Source organism: Petaurus breviceps, unplaced genomic scaffold (assembly GCF_028583685.1).
Source record: "Petaurus breviceps papuanus isolate PSGF00001 unplaced genomic scaffold, PetGlider_PUasm1.0 90808, whole genome shotgun sequence".
Lineage (NCBI taxonomy): Eukaryota > Metazoa > Chordata > Mammalia > Diprotodontia > Petauridae > Petaurus > Petaurus breviceps.
The window spans coordinates 3,504,228-3,519,483 of NW_027187349.1; the positions used below are offsets into that span (position 1 = coordinate 3,504,228).

At 37.6% G+C, this 15,256-nt stretch overlaps 1 protein-coding gene and 1 pseudogene across 1 annotated transcript in view; one reads left to right on the forward strand and one right to left on the reverse strand.

Annotated features, from left to right (window-relative positions):
- Positions 1-15,256, forward strand: part of IGF2R (insulin like growth factor 2 receptor) — a 160,884-nt gene that overhangs the window by 28,051 nt on the left and 117,577 nt on the right. Inside the window, exon 2 of the mRNA XM_069070364.1 lies at positions 15,014-15,150. Within this exon, the coding sequence (XP_068926465.1) occupies positions 15,014-15,150 (137 nt within the window). The remainder of the gene's footprint in view (positions 1-15,013; positions 15,151-15,256) is intronic.
- On the reverse strand, positions 12,814-13,709 carry LOC138147902 (large ribosomal subunit protein eL6-like; annotated as a pseudogene).

Consider the following 15,256-nt stretch of genomic DNA (forward strand, 5'->3'; position numbering starts at 1 on the left):
AAGTTCTGTTGGTTTTTCCTTTTCCACATCTCTAGTATACATTCTCTTCTTTCCTTTGACATGGCTGTCACTCTTCAGGCTCTCCTCACCTCATGCCTAGACAATCTTAGCAGCCTAGTCGGTGGGTTTGCCTGCGATAAGGCTCTCCCTATTCCATTCCATCTTCCACTCACCTCTCAAAATAATCTTCCTAAAGTATAGATCTGATCATCACCATCCTGTGTTCAGTAAACTCCAGTGGCTCCCTTTAACTTCCAGGATCTGACATAAAATCCTGTGTTGAGTGTTCAGTAACCTTTGTAAAGTGCTTAGCATGGTACCTGGCACGTAGTAGGCTAGGCACTTACTAAAGGCTTTTTCCCTTTCTCTCATCTCAGATGAGTCTGGTTATGGAATAAGCTATGTTTTTATATTAAATGTGGTATCTAAGTTGTTGCAGTATCAGGAAAGGAGCAACTTCTTCCTTCCTTAGAGTTGGTTGACAGTGTAGGACTTGTGTATTTCCATCTACTTGGTAATCTGCCAACATCTTCAGGATGTTATGAAATTTAAACTAAATAAGGTTAAAATGAAACCCTTGTGCTCTGCATGCAGATGTTGATTGGCGGTCACACCTACTGGCAGTTTCATCAGGAGAAAGGAAGTTGGAATTGGAGGGGAAAAGGTGTTACTTCAGAGCTAGCAAGATACAAGGGAAGCTTGTCAGCTTAGGTTGCATGCTACTTGATGCCTAGAATAACTTTTAAACCACAAGACTTCTGGATATTAGTGGGGCTTTTAATTACATATAGCTATTTTCCTTCTTTCTTTTTGAATTTTTGCTTCCTGCGCCAGATGTTTTAGCCAAAAGAAAGACTCCAGAGTTAGTGAATTCAATTGTAACTTGGCCCATTAGCATGGGACTTGTCATTTGGTAGCTAACCAGTTATCTTTCTTCAAAGTGACTTTGAGATGACTAAGGTAAATATAGATGTGTTCTCTCTGGAGCTTAGAGCCTAAATTTGGATACAAATAATGGTGAGAATGCAGTCAGTGAGAGGAAGGGGGTGAACTGATAGTTATTTTAGAGGGGGCAGTCTTGGATTAGTAACAAAGGTCTCTCCTAAGAAGCTTGGCCATTTGAGTTGTAGGAAGGAGAAAATAGAACTGCTTTCAGGAGCCAATAGTAGAATATGCCATCAGGGTAGGGAAGAACTTGAGCAAAAATAGCACGTGATCTCTTGGTCTGTGTGATCTGATGGAAGGTTACCCTTTTAAAAAATCCACAGCTTTTCTCTGAGACATCATCAGAGAGGTTTAGCCACTTTGAACTGAACCAGTACTACTGGCAGTCTGTGATGAACTCACATTGAAAGGACAGAGAAGATCATATACCATGATAAAGAATTCTGAAAGTTTGGCTTGATTTTTGCGTTATATAGGAACTTTTTTGTAATGCCCATTTGCTGTATACAGCCTGTCCAAAAGGTGGAAAATCCTTCTGCTGTATAGAAAGTTATCATGGCATAGTGGGAAGAGTATTAGATTCAGAGTAAGTGGGCCTAGATTCGAATTCTAGCTCTACAAGATAATTTTGGACCGTGGGTTTCATCAGCAAGCATTTATTAAGTGCCTTCTCTTTGCTAGGTCCTGGACTGTGATTCTTTCCAGCTTCAAGATGAAGATTTCATGACATTTTTTCTTTTAATGACATCTCACTTAAATTATAGTATGAATTGCCATTTGGAATTTGTCTAATGCTTTGAAATAGTAAGACTTTTTCAAAGACAAAAAGGTGGCTAACATCCTTTGTCATCCCCAGTGACCCAGCTGTTTCCTTTTCAGTTCAGTGTCAACAGACATTTATTGAACACCTACTATGTTCTGGGTTTCATGGGAGAAAAAAAGAAATGACATAGCCCTATCTTCTAGGAGCTTATAGTCTTGTGTATATACATGAGAGGATAATTCTGTGTTCATGAGATAAATGTTTAATAGTGAGAAACATTTAGACAGCAAGTGCTATAGAAAAGGGAAAAATCAAGTGACCGGGAGAGGTTTGCATAGCCTGTTATATCTATAGTTTGGAATATGCAGTTTCAGTTTTTGGAATAGGCTTATGTTTTTGTGTGCTTAGCTGTGTTCAGTACACCAAATAGTGATGCTAGGCAGCAGAAAATTTTGCTTACCTTTGTGAATTCCAAAGCCAGGCTCACCCGCCAGCTCCTTGAATAGGCTGTTTTGTGCTCAGAAGAGCAGTTCTTACCAGGATTGAACTACTACTTCTGGATAGATTAAACAAAATTTCACAATCCTAGGTAACTGGACAAGGTTTGGGGGAGGAGTGAGAGATTGAAAGTGAAATTTTAAAATGACAAGCTGCTTATTGTAACCTACCAGTGTTTCCTCCGTGAATGAATATATATTTGAGAAATTGCTGTAATTTTTTTTCCCTCTAACTTTAAAAAATTAAGAGTTTGGAGGTTAATAATGGGTTTTTATTTAATAAAATTAAAATTTTTAACTTAATAAAAATTAAAAATAGATTAATAGCATCAGAGTTTTGCTTCTTGCTGTGGTCTTTAATTAGATTTTCATGTCATGTTTCAGTTCCTTTATATATTGGTTTAGATATTTTTTCCCATCATTTCCCTTTTGCCTGCTCACGTTGTAACTCAGATAACTTATGCTTAAGTTCAGAATTTAGCTTCTTTTGTTGACGTTCATACTATCTGCATAGCTTGACACCATTGGCCGACAAACAAAACAGCTAGATTGTATTTGAACAGTGATTTGCTTGTGTCATAGGGATAGTAGAATTCAGAACTGGAAGGCTCAGCAAGTTCAATTCTCCCATTTTCCACATGGAGGAAATTAAGGCTCAAGAGGAGTGAAGTAAGTTGTTGAAATTACTGGTCCTTCAGTGAACTAACAGGGGACCAGAAAAATAAATGAGAAAATGATCTAATGAAGAAAGGGAAATGGGAGAAAAACTGAAGTGCAGCCATTTCCCTTCAACCCGGAAACACTGCTTATAGCAAGCGCCTTGTCACTTTGAAACATCACCTTTAAATTCCCCCACCTTTCCCCAAACTAAGGCTGACCCATCAAGTGACTTAACCAGGGTTACACAGCTAGCATCTGAGGCATAATTTAAACTCAAGACAATTTATTTTATTCCTTTCTTGTCCTTGGTAAGGAAAAGAAGATTTGAGGTGTCCTTGAATTTGTAGTTTGATCCAAGATGCCCCTGGGGACTAGCCAAGTCTCATTGCTTCTAAACTCTGGTGATCAATTTACTTATTCCTAATAACCTTTCTTTTCCTCACATACCTCCCCCTGCTTCTGAGACATCAGCACATGTGCGTCCATTTTAGTTCACACTCGTCTGCCCTTGTCCATGTGCTTCTTTGTAGGCTTCAGTTTCCTCATCAATAAAGTGTAAATGGAATGGTAGGTAGAGTTCTAGACATGGAGTCAGGAAGACTCAGTTCAAATTCTTGTGGCCGTGAGTGAATCACTTAACCCGTCAGTCTTAGTTTCCTAAACTGTACAATGTTAACTGTTGTACAGAGTTGGGAACACCAAAAATGATAATTTGCAAAGCATTTTGCCATCTTTTTAAAAAATAATATTTTATTTTTTTCTCCAGTTACATGTAAAGACAAATTTTAACATTTAAAATTTTTTTTGATTTCCAAATTACCTTCCTTCCCACTTCCATGTCTTCCTCTCTCTGAGGTGGTAAACAATTTGATGTATGTTATACACGTTTAGTTATTCATAACATAATAATACCATATTGGTCATGTTGTGAAAGAACCCAGACCCAATGGGGAAAAACATGAAAAAAAATATAGGAAGTGAAAAATTGAAAAATGCTTTGATCTGCAATGAGACTTCATCAATTCTTTCTCTGGAGATGGATGGCATTTTTCATCATGAATCTTTTGGAGTTGTCTTGGATCCTTATACTGTTGAGACTAGCTAAATAATTCGGAGTTGATCATCATGCAATATTGCTGTTACTGTGAATAGTGTTCTCCTGGTTCTGTTTACTTCACTTTGCATCAGTTTATTTAGTCTTTTCAGGTTTTTCTGAGATCAGCCTGTTAGTCATTCTTCATAGTACAATAATATTCCATCACAATCATATACCACAACTTGTTCATCCATTCTGCAGTTGATGGACAGCCCCGCAAGTTAAAATTCTTTGCCACTACACAAAAGGATGTTATAAGTATATCTAAGTATATGTATGTATATGTAAGTGTATGTATGTATATATGTTTGTGTATATATACACACGTGGCTTAATTGTTTTCTGGGGTTGGAGAAGATGGGGAAAATGAACAAAGTAAAAAACAGCAGAGAACAAGAGAAAACTTACAAGGAAGCAGAGAAAAGATGGACAGTTCTGAACACAATGCATAGTATTTATTATATAAGCTTTTTTGAAATGGAAATTTATTGCTGTGTATTTTGAATCCTCTTATGTTCTGCTATGCACATGGCAATGCTTTTTTTCTTTTCTTATTTCGTTTTTAAGTTTTAGTATTTTAAGTTATGTGTTTCTTTTTTCTTATTGTGTATTTAAATTTTAATAATTAAGTTTAAAATTGATAAAAAATATTTCATACTAATGAGTCCCCTCCCCCTCTTTTAAAATCTCTTTTGGATACAGATCTAGCAGTGGTATTGCTGGATCAAAGGTTATGCACAGTTTTTATAGTCCTTTGGGCATAGTTCCAAATTGCTCTCCAGAATGATTGAATCAGTACACAACTCCATCAGCAGTGCATTAGTGTCCCAGTTTTCCCACATATCCCCTCCACCATTTATTATTTTCCTTTTCTGTCTTATTAGCCAACCTGATAGGTGTGAGGTGGTACCTCAGAATTGTTTTAATTTGTATTTCTCTAGTCAATAATCATTTAAAGCATTTTTTCATATGACCACAGATAGCTTTGATTTCTTCATCTGAGAGTTGCCTGTTCATATCCTTTGACCATTTATCAGTTGGGGCATTTTGTAAATCCTAAAACACCATGTAAATGCTTTTTGTTATTGTTTCTTTCCAGTCCTTTGGTTCTAGATTTTTCCATCCAGGAACCTCCTTGGTCCCGAAGGAATGAGATCTAGGATTAATAAATTTTGTTGAGGGGTGGGACAACCAGGAGATAGCTGACAGGGGAATAGTGTCACACATGATACTATTTTAGTTTAACTGTTTTTAACTATTTTAGTTTAACAGTATATATGTCAGTTGAACTCTTTGTTTGTTGCTTATTCAGTGAACTTGTCCTCCAGGATTTTCATAGAGAGCTCTTTTTGAATGTCTTGAATATGGCATTCATGTTCCTACACAGATATGGATTTGAACACTTAACCATTATAGAACAAGTACATAAATAAATCTATTTATCTAGATCTACATATATATGTTTAATAGTGGTCCCAGACCTGGGATTTCATTGGTGCAAGGAAAGGAAACCCCCACTAATAGTGCTCATTTGCCATGTCTAGTCTTAGTTGTGTGGGGGCACTGAAACTTGCCCAGGGTCACACAGTTGTGTGTTAGACGTGAGACTTGAACCTGGACCGTTGAGACTAGCTTTCTAACCACCACATCATGCTTCCTTTCTGTAAAAATACCTGATGTCTGTGACAAATTCTACGACAGCTGAGACATCTTATGGGATAGCTTTGAGTATTGTCTTCAGGAATAATTTATTTTTCCAGTTTTCTATGGATTTAATTCCTAAGTGCTGTTAATGATACTGTTTTTGTTCTTGATAATTGATATTGAACATCTTGATACCTTGCTTGGTACTCTCCCTCACATAACTCTGGTCTTATCTGGTCTGGACGGGCAATTGAGTTCATACCCCCCTATATGACAACAGCCCTCTAGTTCCCAAAAGGAAGTACTCTGTCATCTCTTATAGAAAAACACCCCAAAGCTAATTTAATGATACCCCTAAAAAGTTTGTTGATGATTTGTACCCTTCCAACACTTCCAAAAAGTGTGACATTACAGTTTGAGAGTGTTTTGAATTCAAATAGAAGTAGGGATGTTTTATTCTTCTGGGAGCTATTGCTCAGTCTCTGTGATCAGATTCAGACTTCTTGCTGTCCCCTCCCCCACCCAGTCAGGAAAATCTTTATTGCCTTCTGCCTCCCCAGCTGTGTACTCTTGATTACTTACTTTATTTGTTTAAATGAAACAGTAAAATATTACCTCTCTGTAAACAGTAGCAACAAGCTTCTATTTTAGCAGAGTTTGAATATAGTGTAGTGTAGCACTTTGGATATCCTGAAGATCTTTAAAATGGAATTCTACCTAGTCAATCAGTTCTGAAAGGTTGCCACTTATTCTGTTGTCATGTACTTAAAAAATACATACATGTTAATACACAATTAAAAAGGAAGTGGATGATGCCACACAGGGAATATCTGTGTAGTGATCAAAGAGAATTTGGGGCTGTGTATAACACAGCAAGATTGTAAATTGGCAAAGAGAGGGTATGTGGATCCATTGTTTTCTTCCTTTGGCATTATTCACTTTGTTTAAAAAATTTTTTTTGTTCTGAAGTTAAAATGTCAAAATAGTATTTCCATATATAAAGCACAACATAAAAAGGATTATATCTGCAACTGAATTTCATATTGCTTGCTTTTAAAAAAAATGTAATAAATTCCACACATTACTTTCAAAACTGCCCTGCTATCTATGCTTCCTTCTGTTCTCTTCTGTGCATTTGAAAAAAAAAAAATTTACTGTCTCTTTTTTGACATCACTGTTGCTACCCATCTCATTCCTATTTGTTCCTCCATCCCCATTAAAACCCCCTCATGTACCCTAAGTCCTATAAAACTATTTAGTGGTTCCACCTCTAAAATTTAATTGTTGGGTAGGTAATAAGTTCCACCCCCCAGCCCCCTTAGTCTATCAGAATATAAGCTTTGATGCTGCTCTTAACAAAAACACAGCCTTAATTTTCATGGAGTGCACACAAGCTTTTGAATATTAGTTCTGGTGCTTGGTTGAAGATTACTGAATGTCAGGTTTGTAACACTTGGTTAAGTTCAAAACTAATTGGATGAGCGCTTTGTCACTGTCTAGAGTGTATATCACTTCCTTAAAACTTTGCTTATGATTTATTGTTCTGATTGGCACCTAATTTTTCTTGGCCACAGGAGGAATGCCTGACTTAGCTATTGATATTTAAACTCACTGCCAGATATGTTGATACAGACTATGGAAGTAGGCTTGTAGATGGTGAGGGGACTGTAACATTGTGGTAAGCTTGATGCTGAATGAAAGGTGAGATGGGATGGGAAGTTTGTTCCATTTTTAGACTTTGTTAAAAAAAAAATGGTTCTGGGTAGTGGATAGAGGGCCATCAGTATCAGAGTCAGTTAAGTCACTTCATCTTTCAGTACCCCATGCAACTCTGTAAGATGCAGCTTGGCTTTTGTTCTTCTTTGGTAGTTGGGAGTTTCCTAGGTTGATAAGATCACAGATGCTGGTAAAAAGTACTAATAGATTGCAGAGCTTTACTGTACTCTGACATTTGGAAGGGGAAGGTCTTAAATTAGAGGACTTGAAGAAATATCAAGCTATCATTCAGTAAATTTTTATTAAGCACCTACCATGCACCAGGCCCTGTGCCAAGCCCTGGGAATACAAAGAAGGCGGTAGTCCCTGGCCTCTAGGAGCTCTGGATCTTGGTGTGTTGTCCTTTGTTCTTCAAGAGGACCAAAGTGACATCACTATGCTAGAGTCAGGTTTCACTGTATGCTCTGCCACAGGTGGGACACAAATAGTCTTTGTGAACCTTTGGGGTGGATTCTCTACATTTGTGCATCCTGACTTTTCCTTTGAGTTGTTTCAATTCTGCTTTGCTTATAGAGCACAGCACCTTCTCTGATGGCAGCATACCATGCTGAGTGGCCCTCTGCCAGTGTCTCCCGTATCACAAAATCAATTTTGGAGTTCTTAAGAGAGACTTTGAGAGTGTTCTCATATTGCTTCTTCTGACTACCATGTGGGCACTTGCCCTGTATGAGTTCTCCATAAAATAGCCTTTTTGGCAAGTGTACGTTTTGCATTTGAACAACACAGGCAGCCCATTGGAGTTGTGTTCTCTGAAGCAGAGTTTGAATGCTTGATAATTTACCTCGTGAAAGGACCTCAGTGTCCCGGACCTTATCCTGCCAAGTGATTTTCAGAATCTTCCTAAGACAATTCAAATGGGAGCAATTCAGTTTCCTGGCATGGTGCTGGTATACCCTCCAGAGGTCAGCACAACAGCTCCATAGACCTTCAGTTTGGTAGTCAGTCTAATACCTTTTCTCGCCCACACTTTCCATACTCTGAATCTAATAGGGGAGATAACATGCAAATAACAACAAATACAGCTATATCTAGGATACACATTCCACTTTTATTCATCTCCTTCTGCCTTTGGGTAGGACTGCCTTAGCTTTTTCTTTAATTGAACTTGACACCCTATCGTCTCTCTGCCATTAGTAGGTAAGTTTAATCTTGGTAGAATAGAATCTTTTTTTTTTCCCTGTGAAGATAACTTTTAAGTTGTTCAGGAAGATGAAGCACATTTTATAAAGAAGGTGATACAATTCAAGTCAGACAGCCCTGAAGAGAAGTGAAGATGAACGTCCAGATGATTTTGGCAAAACTGATACTAGTCTTTTTTTTTCTGAAATTATTTGCCTTAAGTCCTTGCTTTATATTTTGTCAGTTCAAGTCTGACTGGAGACTGATGAAAAGTCAGAGTCAAAGGTAGAACTTCTCAGCTTAAAAACACCCCCCCCCCTAACTAAACAGAGCAGTGGAAGGATTCAAGAGACCCAGGTTTCAATCCCAAACCTCCTATTTGCTTTCTGTGAAATTTGAGGGAAATCTCTTAATATCTTTGGGTCTCAGTTCCCTCTTCTATAAAATAAAGGCATTGGATTAGAGGACCTAAGGTGCCTTCCGCTCTAAATCTGAGGTCATATAGAAATACTTAAAATATATGTTAAAAATGGCAGTTGAGTCTGGACCATTTCCTAAGTGCGTTATTGCCAACACCTGAACCTGTGATTTAGAAATGAATGAGCTTGCTGTTCTAACTTCAGAAACTTCACTAAATATCTAGAGGCTTTTTTCCCCCCCTAATCTGGATTGCTGCTAATGATCAAATTTTATCATTTCAGTGAGAGAATAATCCTTGCCAACATACTGGTTTCGAAGAATATTTAATTAGTAGGGAACTCAGTATAAAATTATCCAGTTTTGGATCCTTTAAGGGGCCTCTGGTTACCAGAAGAACCTTGTTAGTATCAAGGAATTTAGAAGTGGGAGGAACTTTCAACAATTAATACAATTAGGAGAGGTTAAGTGACTTGCCCAGAGTCATACAGATCATAAATGTCAGCCAGGACTCAAAGCCTTTTGACTCCATATTGTAGAATTTCAGACCCATTTTGTGAACCAGAATCCTCTCTGCAGCAGTATTCCTGACAAGTGGTCAACTAACCTTTATTTGAAAATGGCCATTGAGAGGTGAGCTACTACCTCCTTAGAGACCTGTTACATTTGAGACAGCTTATATTGTTAAGTTTTTACTAAATATGCTTTTCCACATGACTCCAAGTTCTGCCCTCCAGGGACAGACAGAACAAATATCATTTTTCTTGAATTACTCCCATTCATGTACTCTGTGATCCAGTTAATCTAGCTTTCTCACTGTTTCTCCAACATGGCATTCCATTTCCTGGTGCCTTTGCATAGGACAAAGTACTTTTCCCATTAATTGGAATGCATTTCTCCTTTATCCTTGCTTCTTAGTCTCTAGTTCCTTGAAATCTTTCTCTCCTCTATCCTTTTCTGATCCTCCTAATCATTTTATATCTATTTTGCACATGTTGTCTCCTGCTTAGATTGTAAACTTCTCTAGGTCAAGGACTTTATGCTTTTATTCTTGTGTTTCTTGGTACCTGGCACATACATAGATAACAGACTTTTAATACCTGTGTGATCTTTGGAAATTTAACTTCTTGGGGGTCTCAGTTTTTTTCATTTGTAAAGATATGCCTGCCTATGCCTTTTCTTCTCTAGGCTAAACAACTCTCATTTCATTCAGTTTTCCTTTTATGGGATGATCTTGAGACCTTCTACACATCATAATTTCCTTTGGTTGTTCTTAAGCTTATACATGTTCTTCCTGAAACATGCTGATAAGAACTGAACTCAGAACCCTAGATGTAGTCCAACCAAGATAATGTCTATTTTAATTAATTAGCTATTTTGACTTTCATCACCTTTTTGGCTGATAACCTTGTGATACACTAAAATCCCATCATATTTTCATAAAAGCTGCTGTCTTAGATACCATCTTCCCAAACAGCTGTTTGCTTCCTTTCTGGTATAGACCTGGAAATGATCTACAACTTTACCACTAAGGACAGAAGAAAAATCTGTGGGACAATTCTGTACCCATCTAGATTTGCACTCCCAGTATGATCAGAGTTATATCGCTCATTTTCTCTTTGCATAACATAGGATTTGGACTTAATATCAAGGTGCCAGTATCTTTGAGTTTCTGAAAAACTTTGTCAAAGCTATTACTTTGCTCAGTTTGAACTGTGATTATTCTATCTAAAAATGACAATAAGGATTCTGATCTTTTCCCCTCTAAAAGATGATACATTCAGTTTTGGGAGGCAGCGTGGTGTAGTGGAAGGAACTTTGGACTAATTAAATAACAAGCAATTATTTAACACTTTCTTTATGAAAGACACTCTATTAAATGTGGAGAATACAAAACTGGAACGAAAACAGTCCCTTCTCTTAAGGAACATGTATGTTGTCTAGGGCGGAGGCAACATGTACAAAAATGAACATATATAGAATAAATAAAAACAGAGGTAGTTGAGGTATGGGAATATGTTAATGATTGCAGGGATCAAGCATGTCTTCTTCTAGGAGGTTGTTCATGATCTGAGTCTTGAAGCAAACTGGGGATTATGGGAGGCTGAGTCAAAGGAGAGCAGCCAGTACAGATGCCCAGAGCGGAGAGCGTATTGTGTGTGGTAGGTCAGCATATCTGGATCTTTGCTCAGTTTGGAGAGGTAGAAAGGAATCAAGATTTTGAAGACATTTTAAATGCCAGACATAGGAGTTTATATTTGATCTTAGAAATAAGAGGAAGCTCTGGAAGAGGTTAAGTAGAAAAGATGATCAGATTAATGACTTTGGCTGTGTAGAGGTTTCACTGTAAACAGAAGAAGTTAGAGATGGGTAGAACAAATAAAAACCTATTGCAGTTGCCCAGGTGGTTAAGTAGAGCTGGAGAGAGACAATTCTGCTTTAGACATGTTGAGTTTGAGATGCTGTGGTACATACAGTTTGAGTTGTCCAGTAGTTGGAAATGTGAGTCTGGAGGTTAGGGCTGGATCGGTAGAACTGAGAATTGTCAGCATAGAGATGATAACTGAATCCATGGGAGCTGCTGAGAGATCACGAGGAACAATAGTATATAGAGAGAAGAGAGGGCGGTTGGGGACACTCAAATGTGTGACGCCATTTGTAACAAAAGAGACTGAGGAGTGCAATTAGATAGGGAGGAGGAGAACCCATAGTGATCCCTGTCAGGAAAACTTGGAGAAGAGAAGAGTAGATCCAGGAAGAGAGGGCGGTTGATGGTATAAAATATCAAAGACAGATCAAAAGGGATGAGGGTGGAGAAAAAGGCCAGTAGATTTGGTAATAAAGATATCATTGGTAACTTTGGAGACAGTAGTTTCATTTGAGTGATGAGTTTGGAAGGCAAATTGGACTTGTTTTCTTATTCTGTGATTTGATAGTCAAACTAGATTTTTAACTTCTTAAATTTTTTTTTATCTTTCCTTTTGTAAATCACTAGAGTTTCTTCCAATTTCCCTTCTCTTCTCTTTTCTTGAAAGCCATATAACAGATATTTTTTAAAGAAAAGAAAGTAGAGTAAAAAGTAGACAAAACCAATCAATACACTGAAAAAATCTGAAACTAGGGGCAGCTAGGTGACATAGTAAATAGAGTACTGGCCCTGGAGTCAAAAGGAACTGAGTTCAAATCCGATCTCAGATACTTAACATTTACTAGCTGTGTGACCTTGGGCAAGTCACTTAACTCCAATTGCCGTCTCCCCTCCCCCCCATCTGAAAACATGTACAGTGAATCAGACCTGTGGATTTTGCCCTTCTACAGACAAATGTGGTAGTAGGGGGACTTTAGCTTCATCTTTAACTCTAAAACATGGTTTTTCTCTGATTCATTATTTGAATATTCCTTGTCTTTTCCCGGTTTTCCTGTTTTTGCTATACTCTTTCAGTGTCCCTTTCCTCTGGTAAATTCACAGATGCTTACTTTGATTGGGTTGCTTGATGCTTTCCAAGGCCTGTTGTGCATTCTTTTGTCAGCTTTGTTCAAATGAACATGCTATGTCAGCAAGTATCAAGTACCTGCTAGTGCCAGGCACTGTGCTTTGGGCATACAAAGAAAGGCAGAACCACAGTCCCTGCTCTCAAGGCATTCACAGTCTAATAGGGGAGACAACACGCAAACGTTAGCTATACTGAGCAGTTATACCCAAGGTACATTGGAGGTAACGAACAGATGGAAAGCACTAGCATCATGGAGACAGAAAAAGCCTTGAGTAGAAGGTGGGATTTTAGCTGAGACTTCAAGGAAGATGGAACTGGAGATGAGGAGGAAGAGATATTCCAGTCACAGAGGACAGCTTGTGAAAATGCACAGTAGGAAGATGTCTTTTTTTTTAACTATTGCAAATATTTTAATAAGTGTTCTCTGCAAGGCATTTAAAACACCAGTTTGTGAGGATAAACTCCATTGGAGAGAGAGAAGACAGAACGCAGGTAGCCACAGAGCTGAGGAATTTTCTTGATTTGGGGTAGGATCTGAGAGTCTAATGTTTTTTGATCAGCATTGCGCTGCTCTGTAATCTCGTATTTCTCTTTTTCTGTGTCAAAAATCTCTCCTTCTTGGTGTCTAGGTTTACGGAGCCTCTTCTTCTTGAAGTAAGCATCAGTAAGATGATTTGGAATTTTCACACCTGAAAGGGTAACCTGGGTAAAAGTGGCAATGACAAATTTCTGATGGGTCCTTCTCAGAGGAACACAGTTGATGGTCAGAGGTCCAGTCACCAGTAGCAAACAACTAGCCAGTTGCTTCAGGAAAACCACTCACTTGCCCCTGTGGCGGCCAGTGAGCATGATCAGAACGGTACCTGGCTTGATGCTAGCTCAGAGTCTCCTCACATGTTGGCTAAATGGCTTTTTACCATGACTTAGCAGCTTTCTAGGCACATCCTCAGTAGGGTAATACCTAGGCATTTGTGAATCTTTACCACTCCAGTTCCTTCATTCTTATCACCACCAACAGGCTTTGAGATAGTAGCAGGCACTTTTTCTTTATTCTTCCTTTCAATCCGGGTTTTTGGGGCAGCATATTTCCACTTGTACATGGCTCTCTGGGAATACATTGCAGACCTGGAGTATCTACCAATCCCTCAGGCCAGGACTGGGTTCCGACTGCAGTGCTTTTGAGGCTTTTTGACCTTTTCAGCTACATCATCCTTTTTGTTCTCTTTTTGTTCCTTTTTGACCTTCTTTTCCTTCTTTTCCTTGGGTAGCTTTTTGTCTGCCATCTTGAGAGATGGGAAAGCAGGAAGATGTCTTGTTTGAGCAACAGTGAGGAGGCCCGTGTCCCTGGAATTCGGAGTATGTAGAGAGTAAAGTGTGAGAAGACAGGGAAAGTAGGAAGTGGATAGGTTATAAAGGGCTTTTAAAGCCAAACAGGATTTTATATTTGTTAACTGAAGGTAATATAGGGGGTCACTAGAGTTTTTACATAGGAGAATGGCATGGTCACATTTGTGCTTTATGAAGACCATTTTGGTAGCTTAGTGGAGGACGTATTGAATGGAGAGAGGTAGATCAACTAAGAAGGCTCTTAAAATGGATGAAGAGTAAAGTGAGGAGGGCCTGAACTAAGTTGGTGACAATGTTAGTATGGAATTAATTACTATTTTGTGAAGGGAAGCAGAAATTTAGGTTGTATTGTTATGGAGTACTAATAAAAACAGATGAGTACCATGACTTAACCCAAACATGTAATTTAAATTTATTACCAGTGTATATATATATCTTTATCTGTCAGTCTTGTGGCATCTCTTACACTTTTGTCTAAACTCAAATTTAAAATATTGCTATTATTTTATTATTTAGCATTTTAATATAAGATACCATTACTGGCTTTTTTGCTCTAATTTTAAGGTATTATATTATTATGTAACTGGTCTTTGTTTCCCTTCTTAGATGGTATTTTCTTTGTACTTATGCAACTTAATTCTCCTCCCTAACCTCCCCCGCCCCCAAACACCTATTACCTGACCCTATACACAATAGATGCCCAGTAAGACATTTGTTGTTCAGTAAAAACACAGAACTGTGATTCAAGGAAAACTAGATTCTAATCTTGGTTTTCCCCTTAACCTTTCTTTGTGATCTTGGGGAAGTCATTTAACTTAAACAGGGCTCAGTTTCCTCACTGCAAAATGAAGGGAGTTGGGCTAGATTTCCTTGAATGTTTCTTCTAGCTCTTAATCAATTTTTTAATCTGGGATAGTTATATATCTGATCCTGGAGATTAAAATAATTATATGAGCTAGAAAGGTACAGAATATGACTTTGGAGAGCTATCATAATATTCTTAATATAGTCTGTACTTTTGTCTTAAATCTAGCTGGTATAAAACTTGAATGTGGTTTATAATTGATAGAAATTTTCCATGTATACTTATGTTCTTTTTCCCTCCTAAAATTTATCATTTTAGGGAGTATGGTCTTTATGACAACTTTAGAAGAATTGAATGTTTTTCATTTATGGTGACTTTCTTAAACAGAATTGACTTATAAAATTGTCTTACTTTTACTAGAATGTAATAATTATTTTTTCTTTTTTCTAGTTATACATGGGAAGCTGTTGATATTGAAAGACGTATACTATATAAAATAAACCTCTGTGAAAATATGTCTATTCCTGAATGTGAGTCTAGTGCCATCTGTGCATATAATTTGGAGACTTTATCTAATTATTCCGTAGGTAAGTTAATACATTCTTTTTTGTTTTTTTAAATGTTTTGTGCTAAGTGTTAACCTATTAAAAATAAATTATTTTTTTTTCTTTGGAGAAAAAGAAATTCTAACGT